Source organism: Pectinophora gossypiella, chromosome Z (genome assembly GCF_024362695.1).
Source record: "Pectinophora gossypiella chromosome Z, ilPecGoss1.1, whole genome shotgun sequence".
NCBI classification, from domain to species: Eukaryota; Metazoa; Arthropoda; class Insecta; order Lepidoptera; family Gelechiidae; genus Pectinophora; species Pectinophora gossypiella.
Genome location: NC_065433.1, coordinates 3631902 through 3650226, shown reverse-complemented (window position 1 = coordinate 3650226; position 18325 = coordinate 3631902). Strand labels below are relative to the sequence as shown.

The window sequence follows — 18325 nt, the reverse complement described above, 5'->3', positions numbered from 1 at the left end:
CATACAAATTCCATAGTAATTTAGTGTTGTAAAATGATTTGACCAGTTCGAAACTACCCTATTATATAATAACCGCGTAAACCTTAAACAATGTATTTATATTCTTCCCTGTCCACGTTTAAATAACTTGTCTCTTAGGTGAATTGAAAAAAAAAAAAACTATTAGCAACAAGACGCTGTTTTTATGTTTCTTGTTTGTTAGTTGTCTTTTTGCACGCCTACCCCGTTAGGGATAACGCGCGTGACTTTGTAAATAAAGTAAAGCCAAGCGCACGCGCGGGAAAGTGAAACCAGCATCACATCCAATAGTTTGGTTTAATCCGCTGGGACGGGGAATAAAACCCAAAGCGGGTTGCTCGAGTGACCAGTCATTCACATTCACTCAGTTGAATCAGTCACCCAGTCAGTTGCATCTCTATCGTGCGGGAATAAGCTCGTGTGCATATTTCTACTTCTTTTTATTTTTCGAATTTCGAATTGAATCGGAGATAATAAATACTAAATTTAAATTTATAAAATAATTGATTGTTAGTAATACAGTTGGTGTTCGTGTAACAATGTCGTCCGAACGGGTAACTAACGGAAACGGACATAGCGAATTCCGATGTAAGTTTAAAAAAGTTTTTTTTTTAATTTCATCCTTTTAAAGGTGTGGTGAACTTGATGAACTATATTTACAAATAAATACCTAGGCTTAGTGTATATTTTTTAATTTTCAAATGTGATTGCTAAAAAGCATGAAATAATTTTATGAGCATGAAGATTTATAAGATTGAAATTTAAATTGTATTTTGTTATACAAAATTATATATGAAAAAAAAAATTCAAGAAAAAATAAAAGCTTTAGAGAAAATAACTTAGTTTAGTTTTAGTCGCGTGCGCGGTGAAGTTTTAACGAAAAGTTTCAATAGTGTTGGCTGAGCGTGTGATTTTTTATATGTTAGTTAAGATTGTCTGTCTGTCCGTATGCGATTATTCCAAATATTGTCTAAAATATGTTTTTGATATTAAAATAAACCTATATACCTATAAAATACTGAGATGTTGAGTGATCGCATATTCGGCCGCTTATAAAACAAAATTTCATAAAATCCCACGAAAATGAAAGTATGGAAGCAGCTTCTCAATACAATTTATTTTGATAACAAAAATCCCGTTACAATGCGATGGTTTAAAATTGAGTTGCTGCAGCTTTCCTTAAAACCAATATTTTTTGTAGGTCGTTTTTTGGTTTCACTGATTTTTTACAATACAAAAGTGCATTCCATATTAGTTATTAGTTAACCAGGCGATCACAGTTTCACAGTAATATAACCTCACAATACATGTAATAATGTAGTTGGAGGAAAATCAAATCAAAAATGTTTTTTATTATTAGGAAAAAAGTATATTAAGGTAAAACCGTCGACACACATAAACACATTTACCACATTCAAATATACACACATTAACATAAAAGTATATGGGTGCCACAGATCACTAAAAAGGTAGAGTTCAGTGAAAATTTACCCAGAGGGCAACACTGACACACAAAGCAAACAAAACAAAGCAAATATTAAATCTCCTTCAAATACCCTCCCCTTTCTTTTGCTTTTTATATAAAGTGTGTAAGCCACATAGCCCTGGTCTCTTGTTCTATAAAAAGAATGCACGCGGCGACCTAGTAGAGCATTTTACAATGCGTTATACCTAAGTACCTACCTACCGATTTCTCGGAACTATTGAACAATTATTTTTTGGTTAGAGGAGATTCGCTTTCGGTGGTCTTATAAAATGTTGATTAGCATCTGACTCATGGTCATGGATTCCAATGAGGGACTATCCAGGCTACGTTATAACGACATAATTATTCAAAAAATACAATGCAATGTCAGATGCATCGGAGGTCCATGTTGCTCTTGCAGAAGCATATACTTATATAAATAAGTGGTTTGATATTTGGATCACATTATGTATAGAATTGTGTTGCTACCTATATTGCTCTTTATTTTGATCAGAATAATAATGGGTGGAAGATGTAATTGTGTCTGGGTGTAATAAAAAGGGTTATCGTGTATACCCAAAAACAACGATAGAAGGTGCATAATAATGTCTTTTTTTGACGTGACTTATTATAGATTTGCCGCAGATGGCATTAACTACTTGGCCGGACAAATGGGGAGCGCTGAAGGCTCTCACCCGGTCATAATAATGTCTGTTATCCATGAAATTAGAAGGAAAATCTGTACAGCGCCCCTGTACTATATCTTTTTGAGGAACGTAGTCTGAAAAGACCCTCATTTAAAGAACGTGTGCCTCGACGACACGTGAAGTGCTTTAGATAATTTGTATCTAAGGAAGAAAGAAGGAAAACATATTTATTCGGCATAACATAAATTAACATCTTCATAATTATTATACTTAATGCCGAAACGGCTTCAGCTCAGCAAATGTCACGGCCTAGCTGTATCTTATGACGCTCTGATTTTCAGCTGCAGCCGGTCGGGGAATCAAAAGACAGTAAAACAAGAACCTGGGCTCTAAAGTCTAAGCCCATTATGTCATCATCAACAATTTAAGAGCCACGCTCGGTGCTGCATTTTCCATGCTACTTTACAAAATACTTAATAAACATAATAATTAACAAGTACATAATTCATAATGTTGTTGTATGTTGTTGTTTTTTGGTTCATAATTATGTACCTATCTCGTAATGTATTTAACTATTTGAGAAAAAAGAAAATTACTAAATTTGGGACCGGGAAATTGAAGTTGATATTAGATTTCCATACGCACGCGTGTACATTACAAAGTACCTATTTTCGGCTCGGAATGCGCAGGCGCATTCATCGAACTTTATCCTAAAATCACAACCATGACAATAGAATGGTTGTTCTAGGTATTGTTATTTATTTATCAATGTTCTAGAACTATCTTTACAAGAATATCCCAATACAATAGTTCACTAGAAATATACATAATTATACAAATCTTAAAGTAGGAGCAATTAATTATATAGTACATAGCATGTAACATATAAGGTGACCTTTCGGAATTCGGCCAGGCTACATATAAATATATCAGTCCTTTCTGCGATCTCATTAAGTGTGTGCAGTGCTCGAGTCATTTGTAGTCTAATAGTTAACATTTTCAAGGACAGAACGCCCAGGCGATGCCCCAATCTCAAGTGTCACTATTAAGAATGAAAGATCAATGATTGGTAGTCAGTGTGTATTCCCTCATTCAGCGCTTATCGCTATCGACCCACTAGGGTCGATTAATTCCTTCAAATATTCTTCCTCTCAGACGACGCCCTGAGTAGAGGTTCGCGCTCAACTGGGCGCCCTCAAGCCTGTTATCTTTAGTACCGGGTGAGAGCCCTCAGCCCCATTTATAGTTAATGCCATCTGCGGAAAATCTACAATAAGTCACGTCAAAAAAAAGGTCATTGGTCAGTGTAATAGCTAGTGGAGTTTTAAACAAAATACGTATTTAATAAACTCTTTGCAACCGTGCGCAATGGTCATACAGTAAAGGACAGCTGTTGATATCACACAAAGCAATTGGTTGTCATCGTGGGTTTGCAGTTTTTTTAGCAAGGCTGCCGCAGGTATAACGACGGTACGGTAACGTAAATAATCCCTTGGTTGAACATTTGGAATAACATTTTCTACAATGACAATGATTTTCTTACTATATCTCGGGTCTGAGTGTTGAAATCTAATATTATCCAACGCTAAGAGAAATCGAAGCTATTCAAGGCTTCGAGTAGCCTTAATAGTTGAAATTAATTTAATTATCTACGGAGATAGGTTGTCAGGGTTACTATTGAGCCGCCAAAGGCCCCTGACATGGCTCATGTAACGACTACTTACAACAGTTAGTAGTAACATGGACCAACGGCTTAACGTGCCTTCCCAAGCACGGATCATCTTACTTTTTTGACAATCAGGTGATCAGCCTGTAATGTCCTAACCAAACTAGGGATCACAAAGTGATTTTTGTGATATGTCCCCACCGGGATTCGAACCCGGGACCTCCGGATCGTGAGCCCAACGCTCTACCACAATTTTATTATAATTCGTTACTCTTTCACGGTAAAGCTACTTAACAGATTTTGATGAAACTTCACAATAGCTTAAAGGCTATTATAATTTATATAAAGATTTATACGCAGACGAAGTCGCGGCGGTAGGTATAGTGATTCATATTTGTGGATGTAGCGTCAAGGGCGTGCCTTGATACGGCTAACTGACGTGGTAAATGCAGCGGGTTATCTGCGTAATCATTTTTCCATACCACCGTCGATAACGTCCCCCACCAACGAACAACGTTATATTGTATATTGTACTTACTAATCTAGGTATATTTAAGTATTTTGCAACTATTTATTCTTCAGTTTTACTTGCCTTTTACTTGTGCATTTGGTTGCGTAACAGTAGGTATTTCTTATTTAAAACATTTTCTTCTTATTTTCTTTTGTTACAGTAAGTACCTACTGTCTTCTAGTTTGTTTCTTTGTATATTATTTATTGATTTAAAAAACATATAATTTATCGTTACATAAAGCATAGGCGAGCTTATCCCTAATTGGGATTTCTTCCAGCTAACCTTGGATAGCGTGAAAGAAACCTAGTGGGCCGGTGTTAACTCAGTGGCTCGGTGGTCTAGTTCTATTTAATTCTGGCTTTATAAGTAGTACCAGTTTCTAATAAACCTGTTTAAGTCGAAAAAAGTGCATTGAGCTCAATACAATATATTTGCCTCTTCCTTCTACATCACACATATATCCCAGCGCCATGTCGCACGCTGCGTCGCGACGACGTCGGCGCACTCAATGCGTTACGATGTCGCATCGGAGCGGCAACGCGTCTAAAGCCCACGCCACTAGAGAAGTTTTGAGATCGCGGCGGTGGCGTCGCAATATCTGCATAGAATTATCATCTTTTGATGCATTAAAGGAGCTCGGTGGCGCAGCGGTTAACGCGCTCGGTCTGCGATTGTTGAAGTCAAGCAACTTTCGCAAAGACCGGCCATAGGATGGGTGACCAAAAAAAAAAGTTTTCATCTCGAGCTCCTCCGTGCTTCGGAAGGCACGTTAAGCCGTTGGTCCCGGCTACATTAGCAGTCGTTAATAATAATAACCATCAGTCCGCACTGGGCCCGTGCGATGGTTTAAGGCCCGATCTCCCTATCAATCCATAGGGAAGTCCCGTGCCCCGGCAGTGGGGACGTTAATGGGCTGGTGATGATGATGATGCATTAGACTTGTCGTGCCGTGTTCTATAACTAAGCCGTGTGTTGCAGACGCGATGCCGACCATGGATAAGCTGATGAAGTGCGTGCAGCAGAAGAGTGACGACACGGGTAACAAGGTCACCGTCGTCGGGTGTGGCCAGGTCGGCATGGCCGCCGTCTTCTCCATGCTTACACAGGTATTGGCCCCGATTCCTGCAGACATCGCCTAATTTTATTTTAAGTTATATCCGTCTTTTTCATATCCGTCGAAAAGGAAAGGGACGGCTGATTCACAGGTCTTAATTTTAGGAAGAATGAGTAAATGAATGAATAACCCGGGCGAATCAAAAGGTACGTCGCTGGTATGCAATCCGTTTGACGTGCTGTCTACTTAACTGTGTCGGGTTATTGACACATGTAAAATTTTTAGACGGTTGGTTTAGATTTGTGCTTAAAATTGACGTGTGTTCCATAAATTTTATGCTTGTCGATTACCCGTCCCTTTCCTTTTCGGCGGATAAGAAAATGACAGATATAACTTAAAATAAAATTAGATGGTATTTACAGGAATTAGCACCATTGTACTGTTAGCCACGTTGTACCGGGTGAGAGCCTTCAGCGCTCCCCATTTGTCCGGCCAAGTAGTTAATGCCATCTGCGGCAAATCTACAATAAGTCAGGTCATAAAAAAAGTCTGTTAGCCCAGGATGCTTCACTGACCAGTGACCAGTCACTGCTACCGTAATGGTTGAAGGAGCGTCTTACTTACTTATATAAAACGTTGATCAGCATGTGACCAGAAGATACCCATCACAGTTCGGACTTTTATTTATAAAAGGAGGCCCATCTCCTCACGTCGATCAGCATCTGACCGTGGACTGTAATTTAAAGTGTGATCCTCAACTACAGGAAAGATGCTTGAGATAATTTGTACCTATCGAGAAGTTCCAAATATCCTGTTGGAACTTACGCGGCTTGGACACCAGAGGGGTTAAAATGCCAATTCTAAAAAGCAATATACTTAACATTGCAATGTAACTTGACATTTGCGCATTTAAAAAAAAGTAAGTGCGCAATGCCATCGAATGTCAAAAAGCATTATTGCTTTTTTAGATGAATCTGAATCGCTTAAATATGACCTTTTTAACTATGTAAGTAAGTAAAACCATCAACCGAAGCAAAACCACATAAAAGACACATAAAAAAGTAGGTGAAGCTAACACAGTTTTCTTTTTGGTTAATTTGTCTCAGTTGGCTTTAACTACTTGGTCAGAAAAATTTTGAGTCAAGAGGTTTTTTGCTAAATACATACAGACACACATAAACTCACGCCTATTTCCCACCGGGGTAAGCAGAGATTATAGAATTCCATTTGCTTCGATCCTGACACACTTCTCTTGCTTCCTCCATATTCATCAATCGCTTCATACACGCACGCCGGTTCAAAGTAGATCGTATTAAACCTTTTCTAAGGACATCTCCAATTTGGTCAATGTAAGTCCTTCTCGGTCGTCCTCTGCCAGCCCTACCATCAACTTTCGCTTTATACACCGCTTTTGCTAAATAAGTTACGAAAATATTGATTTGTCCATTTATTTTACACATTATTAGGTACAAGTACTTACAATAGTTAAGTAGGTACATTCGCCATTGTTTGTTTGTGACGAGGTGTTTAGTTTCAATTTTTCCTCATGAAACTGGTGACCGTCAGAACCGCCGACCGCCTTTGCCCAGTACAAAAAGCAATGATGAACTTTCCAATCCACGTTCCCCAAAAACACGATAGATGGCGTTGTTAAGTTTTTTCTTCGTTTAAACTTCTAATTTAATATATGACAGAAATATGCATATCTTTGTTTTTGGGTACAAAAGATGACTCTTTTCATTACACCAAGGTACAATTACAACTTCCACCCATTATTATTCTGAAAGAGTAGCAATGTAGGTAGCAACATCATTCTAGATATAATGTGATCCAAATATCAAGCAATAATTAGTTTTATATATGCTTCTGCCAACAGCCTCCGTGGTCTAGTGGTTAGAGCGTTAGGCTCACGATCTGGAGGTCCGGGTTCGATTCCCGATGGGGACATTGTCGAAATCACTTCGTGAGACTGTCCCTTGTTTGGTAAGGACTTTTCAGGCTTGAATCACCTGATTGTCCGAAAAAGTAAGATGATTCCGTGCTTCGGAGGGCACGTTAAGCCGTTGGTCCCGGCTATTAGCCGTAAAAACACCTCCACCAACCCGCATTGGAGCAGCGTGGGGGAGTATGCTCCATACCCCCTCCGGTTGATTGAGGGGAGGCCTGTGCCCAGCAGTGGGACGTATATAGGCTGTTTATGTTATGTATGCTTCTGACATTACATTACGTTTTTGAATAAATATGTGCCCCAGCAATGAGAAAACAGGTACTGTTTGGGGAAGGTCGATTGGAAAGTCCCTCATTCGGATAGTAAGTAAGTACTTCATCATCAGCCCATTAACGTCCCCACTGCTGGGGCACGGGCCTTCCCTATGGATGGATAGAGAGATCGGGCCTTAAACCATCACGCGGGCCCAGTGCGGATTGATGGTTATTAACGACTGCTAATGCAGCCGGGACCAACGGCTTAACGTGCCTTCCGAAGCACAGAGGAGCTCGAGATGAAAACTTTTTTTTGTGGTCACCCATCCTATGACCGGCCTTTGCGAAAGTTGCTTAACTTTAACAATCGCAGACCGAGCGCGTTTACCGCTGCGCCACCGAGCTCCTCAGTAAGTACTTATGTAGGTTTAATGATGATGAGCAATCTTATCTCAGATCCGTAATAATTAATGTGCGCGCCGCTATCGATCTAGATTACATATAAAGTACATGAAGATAGGAATTAATCGCGGATACCTATCGTGTGTCATAAAATGACTATATGGTGTGGGTGGGTCAATATCATATTTTTCTTCAAATGTCATACATAACATAATTATGGTAAGATAATTATTTATTTATTTAATGGATAACTTATTATATCAGTTATGCACATTATAACATTCAGTTCTCTTCTATCGTGTGGGTTGTGAGGTGGATTACCAACCTCATCAACCCTGGTGTCAGTGTTACTATTGAGCCGCCAAAGGCCCCTGACATGACTCATGTCACGACTACGCACTTAAATCAGTAAGTAGTAACCGGGACCAACGTCTTAACGTGCCTTCCGAAGCACGGATCGTCTTACATTCGGACAATCAGGTGATCATCCTGTAATGTCCTAACTAAACTAGGGATCACAAAGTGATTTTTTATGGTATGTCCCCACCGGGATTTGAACCTGGGACCTCCGGATCGTGAGCCCAACGCTAAACCACTGGACCACGGAGGCCGTTAACATTCAGTTAAGACATAATTAAACAAAGTAAGACTAATGTGTAAGCCAAAATTACAAGTGAAAACAACATTCATCTTAAAAAAAAAAACATCTACTTACTTAGTCTGTTGAGACAACTTTTCAGCAGCTAAAATCTCACTATTAATAACAGTACTTAACGTCTCTGAACCAGCTTTTTTTTTTGACGTGACTTATTGAAGATTTGCCGCAGATGGCATTAACTACTTGGCCGGACAAATGGGGAGCGCTGAAGGCTCTCACCCGGTACAACGTTTACGGTACAACGTGTACGAAGCCGTAACTACCAGGGGATTTGGGTGGTGCGGAGCAGAATCGAAAAAACGTTTGGAAGCTAATTTGAGCCATTGGGCAATGGTTGGCAGACCTAGGTCAATGTGCAGATTTTTATTGCGAAGGAACCACGGAGCTCCCGTGGCTTTCCGCATGAAACGATTTTGTATTACCTGTAGACGGTGAATTTGAGAGGGAACTGAACCAGCGTGCGTGTATGAAACGATTTATAAACGTGGAGGAAGCAAGAGAAGGGTGTCAGGATCGAAGCAAATGGAATTCCATAGTATCTGCTTACTCCGGTGGGAAATATACGTGAGTTTATGTATGTGTGTATAAGTGCCTATTATTTGTAACTTCCCCGACATAACGGATTGAATGTTTGTGAAGACAGTGACATACTTACCTATAATATAATAATATAACGTGATGTTTGTTTGTCTGTGCAGGGAGTGACGAACAAGATCGCGTTGGTGGACGTGATGGAGGACAAGCTGAAGGGAGAGATGATGGACCTCATGCACGGCTCGTCCTTCATGAGGAACGCCAAGATCCAGGCCAGCACAGGTAATGCCGTTGCATTCAGTGTTACTAACGCCTAAAAATAAGTATATATCCCTAAAGCTAAAGTTAAAAACCCCTAAAATTGCTACAATTAGTAGAAAATCCCCCTAAAAAATGTTATTATTAAAATGAGAATAAATAATAGTACCCGTACTGAAAAAATATATACCCGGGTAAAAAAGATGTGCCTCATAAATGTGTTGTATATGTGACATGTATATTTAATTAAAAAACGAATAATGATTATATTAAATGACAAATATTATTGTTTAATATTCTTTATTCATACTTTATCGAATATTTGAAATATGTCATTTTCTTCTGGTTCTGAGCTTTTGAAATCATACATGTTGACATTCAAAATATGACAAAAACTCCCTAAAAAATACCCCTAAAAATAGAACGCCCCTAAAAAATCCCATCCCACTTATTTACCCCCTAAATTTGGGAGGAAAACCCCTAAGTTGGTAAGCCTGGTTGCATTTATCAACTGTGAAAATTGTAATTTTTAACCACATAGCGCATAAGGCTGAGTTTTCATTGACGCGGAACTGTGCAGGAATCGACCAATCACCGTGAGGGAGAGAGTGACAGAGCGTCTTCGTTTTTCGCTCTCTCAAACGCTGTGATTGGTGAAATCTGCACAGCTCCGCGTCAATGGAAACGCTGTCTAAGTGAACACGTGCTTTCTACAAACTGGTAAATTCCCGTCTCCTGAAAGCTCCCCGTAGGTACTGCTCAAAATTACCAGCGTACGAGTTCGTATTACGGATACAGAGTCCGACGCGGCAGTGACATTTTAGCTAAGGATCTTTAGATGGTTACGGTTGGTAAAACAACGATCCCACCAGAATAGGGATGCCATAAGTCATAAGCTCACGACTATATTCCGGGATAGTCAAAGATTCCTACCTACATCCATCGCAAAATGAACTTACCCACACCTCACCGAGCTTTCGTAAGCTAAATTCGTAATTGGATCAAAAATAAATGTGAGATTATCATTTATTAAGCTGGCGTCTATTTCTAGATTTCTAGATTACCACTTTACAACTTATCTTTGACCCTGTCGTCATCTCTATTAACACCGAGATTTCCAGACACAATAGTTAAACAATGGGTTTTGGATTTTAAAAGAACACTCGGTATTACGACTATATTACTCTATTTCATATTTGATTCCACCCGCACTTTTTTATATTTTTTTATATTTTTTATATTTTTTTTTTATATACATGAAACATTCCTTTTAGGGCAGGCAGGTAAATGACACTTACCCCTCGTTACATATATGTCAATTTTATTTAATAATAATATGTGTGTAAACCTTTGTAATTATTTTTTATTTACTTTTATATTCGTAGTCTCTAACCTATGCCCTAATGCGAAACAGGCGTGATCATATATTATGTACCTGTACCTAAGTATGTATCCATTTTTAGTTCGATTTGTTTGCGCGCACGTACTACTCGCGAAAGGTACTAGCAGAATAACAGCGCTGCGACTCGTCCTGCGTTTCCGCAGCAAATGCTGAGCTAGGGCCTATTTTGGGACGGCGGTACTTAACTAGATTACTCTTTCTGACTTCTAAGTGTTTTGTTATTGTTATGTTTCAAACTGTATGTTTTACTGATTGTTTGTAGCCTACTTGTACTGTTGTCCCAAATAAACGTATTATCTATCTATCTTTCTGTGAGACAAACGTGATAGGTGGTGAGCCGTCGCCGTTTATAATAGTCGAACCAACTAAATCATTGGTTTTCTTCTTCTATCGTGTGGGTTGTAAGGTGAATTACTATCCCCATGAACTCTGGTGGTCAGGGTTACTATTGAGCCGCCAAAGGCTCTGATATGGCTCATGTAACGACTACTCACTTACAACAGTAAATAGTAACCGAGACCAACAGCTTAAAATGCCTTCCTAAGCACGGATCATTTTACTTTTTGGACAATCAGGTGATCAGCCGGTAATGTCATGTCTGTAACTCATTGGTGCAAGTCCGGTACTGGGGTTCGATCTGGTGTTTCCAGTGTGAGAAGTAAGCTGGTGAACCATAAGAGTACTCGTGGCGCAGCGGTTAACGCGCTCGGTCTGCGATTGTTGAAGTAAAGCAACTTTCGCAAAGGCCGGTCATAGGATGGGTGACCACAAAAAAAAAAGAAGTTTTCATCTCGAGCTCCTCCGTGCTTCGGAAGGCACGTTAAGCCGTTGGTCCCGGCTGCATTAACAGTCGTTAATAACCATCAATCCGCACTGGGCCCGCGTGATGGTTTAAGGCCCGATCTCCCTATCCATCCATAGGGAAGGCCCGTGCCCCAGCAGTGGGGACGTTAATGGGCTGTTGATGATGATGTATAACGTGATATATGTCGCAGACTACGCGATAACGGCGGGCTCTAAGATCTGCATCGTGACGGCGGGCGTGCGGCAGCGCGAAGGGGAGTCGCGGCTCGACCTCGTGCAGCGGAACACCGATGTGCTCAAGAACATTATACCGCAGGTGAGGACGAAGAAAAATAACATATTTTATAATCATAGACAAACTCACATAGACAAACTCACGCCTGCCCACTGGGATAAGCAGAGACTATAGAATTCAATTTCTCTTGCTTTCTCCACATTCATCAATCATTTCAAACACGCACGCCGGTTCAGAGTAGATCGTACTAAACCTTTTCTAAGGATATCTCCAATTTGGTCAATGTACGTCCTTTATAAATAATCTAAATCATATTGCATTACTCTATGGTCGAATGGACGCGACCAAAAACATACATAATGGAATATGATCAGCGGATTATCTTCGCAGACATGTCGCAAAAACCGACAGAGGGATTGCATCTATCCCTACTTGATGTATCATTGTATCGGCAGTTGTCTCTGATTATTTTTGTCTCAGACTGCTCCATTGGAGATATATTTATAAAAAACCTACCAGTAAGGTCTGGTCACCGCACTACTCTATTTATCAGAGTAGTTTCGCTCATGTCACAATTTAAGTACAATGTTATCGTCTGTCGCGGCAGCTGGTGAAGTATAGTCCTGACGCGATCTTCGTGATCGCGAGCAACCCGGTGGACATCCTGACGTACGTGACCTGGAAGATCGGCGGGCTGTCCAAGCACCGCGTCATCGGCTCCGGCACCAACCTGGACTCGGCACGCTTCCGCTATCTACTGTCAGAGAAGCTCGGCATCGCGCCCACCTCTTGCCACGGCTACATCATCGGCGAGCATGGAGACAGCAGCGGTAAGATTGTGCTACTAGTGAGATCCAGCCCGTCCGTTCCGCGTTCCTTCAGCCTATGTTTATCTAACATTGGTATGTACTTGGATAGTTTGCCCAGAGGGCCTCTAGCCAAGATACAATCGCTTTAACCCTCATACGTACGAGCAGTGCTAGCTGAAGGCATAGTCAATTCTAGCTGTCGACTATTGTTGTTTAAAGTCGGCTGTGCATTATCGGCAAGAGACTCCGAGGAACGCACAATCCCTCGAAAAGACGGCAAATCATGAGAGAGTCCATAACCGCTATAAAGTCTTTTGTAGTAAATAACCATGGCAATCCAGAACATAGGGAACTTGTTGAGCATGGCCAGTGTACGCGGATGATGTCGACGGGCAGGTATGTTGTACTACGAGTCATCAACTACTTCGGTGGCAGAACACTCCGCAAATGAGTGCCGTATCTGTATAACATGCTGTCTGTGGAGTGCAATAGGAGTATAATTTGTAAAATATTGTTAAAAAAAGCATCTTAAGCATTCAAAAGATCTCTTTCTTAGCTATAAGTTAATTGTGTTTTGATACCTTACATTACTAAGCGAAGTGTACTCCCAGAGACAAACCAAGGATTTGGTTTTGTGGGGATCTTATTGTATATCGAATTTAGTTTATGAAAAATAATAATTTACTTTCTTACTTGTTTGCAGTGCCGGTGTGGTCCGGCGTGAACATAGCGGGCGTGCGGCTCAGCGACTTGAACCAGAAGATCGGCACGGCGGAGGACCCGGAGGACTGGAAGCAGATCCACGCGGACGTGGTGAAGAGCGCATACGAGGTGATCAAGCTGAAGGGCTACACCTCCTGGGCGATCGGGCTCTCTCTCTCGCAGCTCGCCCGCGCCATCCTCTGCAATGCGAGTAGTGTGCATGCCGTGTCTACCTATCTGAAGGTAAGTTTAGTCATGTTCTTACCATCTTCTCGGACAGATCCCCAAAGTGGCTTCCCAAGGTTCTACTAACCTAATTTCTACCATTGTTCTGGATCGAGCGAAGTTCGCCGTCGAGTGTAAAGGTCCCTTAGAATTTCGCTTGGTTCTCAGAAACTAAAAACAATACCTACGTACTTACTTACATTTGTTGAATAATTATAATCATAATAATTATAATTTATCCGTTCTAGCGCAGTGGGGCGCTTATTGCCATTTATATATCAAAATGACACTTTTGAACCGTAATATATAAGTATCCAGTAGTGATTTTTACAAAATGTGTGTTAGTGTTATTATAGCCGATATATCCTAACAAATATTAATAATACATAAAATAATTAATAAAGAGGGCTCTTCACACAAGAAATGTGTTTTTACACGAATTATTCCCTTATTTTTCCTTCTTTGGGTGTCAGGAATTTAGTGGAATTCTGTGATATATGTCTATAATGAAAAATAAGCGTGATCTTATATATATGTCGTAACAGTGGGTGTCGTAACATCATCATCAGAATGGAGGGTGGGCGTTAGAAGACAATAATGGCCGTCATCAGTATCACAATCATTTTATTTACTTCCACATAGTTTTTGTATCACGATTAAATAAAGTCACAGCATAAGTACACACTCACGGCAACGTCACGGTATTCGTAACGGTTACACAGTCTCTCGTTATCTAGCGCGCATAAGGACGTTAGCGCGAAGGGGCCCTCCACCACCCATGGTTCCAACATTCGGACCGAATCATCGGGACATGTGAACGTACTTGCTAGGTGCTCTTTTCCGATCACATTTTCTTGACGTCCCTACAAGTTATAGGTGAGCGACTATAGCACTCCACGTTCCGATCGTAATTATTCGACACGTCCGCTCATGACGATGGTTAGCGGTAGACTGCCAGACTAGAACGGCAGTGCACGTCCGCTCGACACGACGGCTCACGCAGCTCTGGCCGTACGCCACCTGACGTCGGAGCGATGCAACTTCATGACGGAAGTGATGTAACTTCATTTTATTTTCCGATTTGATCAATTTCTCTTCTTAATTCATAACTAGCGCCGACATATATGTACCTATATAGGTATATTATGGAGTATAAGTACCGAAAGTTCATAGGCTTGCAGTGGGAAGTAATTGGGTGCACAGTGCATTGCTAATTGCGTATTGTCAGTAGGTCAGAAGGAAAGACATTGCCGGCAATGACGGGGCGCTGGCCGGTCTATATATAACCCTAATTAAAATATACATATCAACATAATACATGGCTACAGCTCATTGATATTATCGCGGTTTAACGCTGTAGGTTATAAAAAGTAGTTGCAAGGGGAGATATCTAATTCTCGCCTTAAATGTACCTACTTATTACTTATATGAATTTCTAAAGTGCATGTTTTAGGTAGGTACCGGCTAGTTTTAAGAAGAAAAACCGTAATGCAAATAAGTAGGTAAACTTCGCGTTGGTGTAGGTGTGTAAGTAGTTCATTGTTTGAGATCTCAGGGTGTTGTATTTCTTGATTTCTTTTTGTTTCTTTCTTGACATGGTGCGTCAAGTAACATAAGCGCACTCCCGCACACTTCATACGAAACACCTCGTTTTACACAGACAAAAATACATTGACGTTATCGTAAACGCGCATCTGTCTGTGTCACGTCTGACGCCTATACGATTGAAGACTAAAGTAAGACCGAGGGGGTGAGGTTAACCGAGCTCACCCGCTGGTGGGGAGCGGAGAGTTGCCGTTCTATACGTAGGGTCATAATGGGGTCTAGGGTAATAATATCGTTCATACCAAATGGAGAGAAAGCAAGTTTTTTACGTAACCATTTATAAACAGCCTAAAGTTTTTATGGTACTTTCTGACCATAAAAACCACTGTGTCATCATGATTCATCATCATTGACAGTACTTTTGGTGCAGTACGTACTATCGTTTTTCATTATTGCCAAAGCTTTTGGGATTAAATTTTTCTTCACGGTATTGAGAAGTTAAGAATCTTTAGGAATGTTGAAAGTCTGCGAAATATTTACCTACATTTTGTTTACGCATAATAAGTGAGGTGTATCTTTCCAGGGCGAGCACGGAATTGAAGATGAGGTGTTCCTGTCGCTGCCGTGTGTGCTGAACCACCAGGGCGTGTCCGACGTCATCCGGCAGCCGCTCACGGAGGCCGAGACGGCGCAGCTGCGCCAGTCTGCCGCCCTCATGGCCAAGGTGCAGCAGGGCATTAAGTTTTAAGCCGTTGGCGCCGGCTTGCAAATAGCGAATTTCGGAAGCAACAGCGTAGGCGTAGTACGTTTAATACTTAACCGTTGAATAGTGCCGATTTTGCCATAATTATAGTATATCCCAATTGTGGTATACACAGATCCATCATTCTTCGCAAGACCTCACCGAGCTTTCTGTGTGACTTTGACATATCTATCCCTATTTTTATTGTAGTTTGTTAGTTATAAAACTGCTAAGAGCCGTGGTAGCCCAGTTGGTAGAATGCTTGCCTCTCACTTTGAGGTCGCAGGTTCGAATCCAGCACAGGCCTAAACCAATGATTGTCGAATTTGTTTTCGAATTCATGTCTGGATCATAAATTATTATCACGTGCTCAGCGGTGAAGGTGAACATTGTGAGAGAAAAAATGCTTTCGGAGATATGTGACCTAACCTGTATTCCGCTGGTTTCCCCTTCGCGTGTTGGAAGATCAGACGGGCAGTCGCTTCTGTAAAAACCGGCCCTGTCAAATCTTCAGGTTAGGTAAGCGGACCCTGTGAAAAACAGGATAATGCTAGGGGGCTGATGGTGTAGTGACGAAGGGCACTGTTCTTTTTTCGAACTCAAACTGTCCTTCAAATATTTTATCAAATGCGAATATTGTACGATCATATTTTAGCTCTAGAAGCATTTCCGGGCTTGTTTTGATCGTTTCTTAGTAAAACTTATACAAGGCATTTGCTATGCTATGCATTTATGTGAGAGATTTATCGTTATTTGATCTTGTGGAAAAAAAATGGACACTTAGCTAGCTAACTTATGAAATTTATCTTTATAAAATGTGCAATCGGTCTATGGCATCTGAAAATCGTTAAGATGATTCGCTTACTATCGCTTGGTCTGTTGTTGTGGTCGTGTCCTTGTATAAGTTACGGTAAAAGGCTAAAAACAGTAAGTCCTAACATTATCCACTGCTCGCGCTTTTACAGTAACATATACATAGGGCCCGATTCCTGCACATCTCCTAATTTTATTTTAAGTTATACCTGTCACTTTGTTATCCGCCGAAAAGAAAAGGGCTGATTGACAACAGTTAATTTTAAATGATGAATGATGAAATGGCATCTCGCTCGTATGCAATCCCTTTGACGTGAGGTGTCAATTTAATTCTGTCGGTTTATTGGCCAATATAAAATTTTGGAAGGGTTTTAAATTTCGGCATTAAATTGACGTGTGTTTCATAAATGTTATGCCGGTCGATCTTTTTATCGTGTCGATGGCAAACCCGTCCCTTTCCTTTTCGGCGGATAAGTAAATTACAGGTACCTATAACTTAAAATAAACTTAGATGATGTGTAAGTACTTACTGGAATCATAAATATTACTTAGATAAAGTAGCTTGTACCGTGAACGAACGCTATTGTCTGCACTAAGTATGGCGTCGTGAACACTAAATGTTTGGTGGCCTCATGTAACTTCTTAAGGTTTAATTATTCGTGCATTTTATAGATTACTATACTTATATGCCTGTCTTCATGAATTATTATGGTAGGTACAAAACTATATCAATATAGGGAGATTATACTTAATTGTTATTTATTGCCTACTACGTTAAACATTAAGGAGATAGTTAAAATTTTTGTATGAAATCCAGTATTATTTTGTTTGAATTTTGAATTTGTGGCATTTATTTTGCATAGAACTTGGAATCTCTTATTTATTTTTATTGTAAAACAGACAATGTTCCTTAGCTTTTGTTAATGTTATAAACATTTTTATATATTTGTTATTCCTAGTTCTTATACCCTATGATTTATCTTATATATATGAAGTTTATATATTATATACATTACACGAAATTAATTTATTTGTAAAATATTTTGTACATTTGTATCTTTCCAGCCTTTCCAGTGTCTATTGAAATGTATTTTAGGAATAAATCTTTTTAATAATACATTTAATGCCAACAGTATTAAAAGATGAGTTGTTTTATTTTTGAATACCAATACCTATAGTTAGAGTGCTTCTATTTTCGACAATCATCGTACCTACCTACTTTCCATGTTCATCAATTATTTGATTTATCTTCTGTCAGAATTTGAATTCAGAAATATATATTTTGTTTCGTTTTGATTCCTGCGTGAAAAAAACAAGAATACAGTGGGTACTGATACGATACACGCATGCAAAATGAGCATTTATTTGTATTCGGATATGCAATTCGACATCGTTTGGATACCGTAGTAGTAGACTTTTGTTGTTGTTGTGCCAGCACCATCAGCATCCTGGCTGCACGTAATAGCTGACAGGTGGGACAGCAGCTTTATAAAGCAATGGACCGATCAGCATCAAGCGTGTGTCATTATGGTGTATTGTAGGTCTAAGTATTTTATTTTCTATTATTTTATGACTAACTGATATGAATGTAAAATTGTCCTAAATATATTTTAATTATTTGTTTTAACCCAA

General features: G+C 39.9%; 1 protein-coding gene across 2 annotated transcripts; it reads left to right on the top strand.

Moving 5' to 3' along the window:
* Positions 1 to 336: 336 nt before the first annotated feature.
* LOC126380130 (L-lactate dehydrogenase) lies at positions 337 to 17793 on the top strand. 2 transcript variants are annotated; one of them, XM_050029383.1, is made up of 7 exons: positions 337 to 606; positions 5287 to 5414; positions 9323 to 9440; positions 11814 to 11938; positions 12465 to 12687; positions 13370 to 13611; positions 15722 to 17793. In XM_050029383.1, the coding sequence occupies exons 1-7, from the start codon at positions 558 to 560 to the stop codon at positions 15884 to 15886; spliced, it is 1050 nt and encodes a 349-aa protein (XP_049885340.1). In that variant the 5' UTR covers positions 337 to 557; the 3' UTR covers positions 15887 to 17793. The 2 variants fall into 2 exon arrangements, with proteins under 2 accessions (XP_049885340.1, XP_049885341.1); XM_050029384.1 differs by lacking the exon at positions 337 to 606 and adding an exon at positions 4448 to 4466.
* The last annotated feature ends 532 nt before the right edge of the window (positions 17794 to 18325 follow it).

Coding starts and splice junctions, on each gene's coding strand:
- LOC126380130 (XM_050029383.1), top strand. CDS start 558: ATGTCGTCCGAACGGGTAACTAACGGAAACGGACATAGCGAATTCCGA. Junction 5,415..9,322: donor TCTTCTCCATGCTTACACAG/GTATTGGCCCCG, acceptor TTGTCTGTGCAG/GGAGTGACGAACAAGATCGC. Junction 12,688..13,369: donor CGAGCATGGAGACAGCAGCG/GTAAGATTGTGC, acceptor ACTTGTTTGCAG/TGCCGGTGTGGTCCGGCGTG.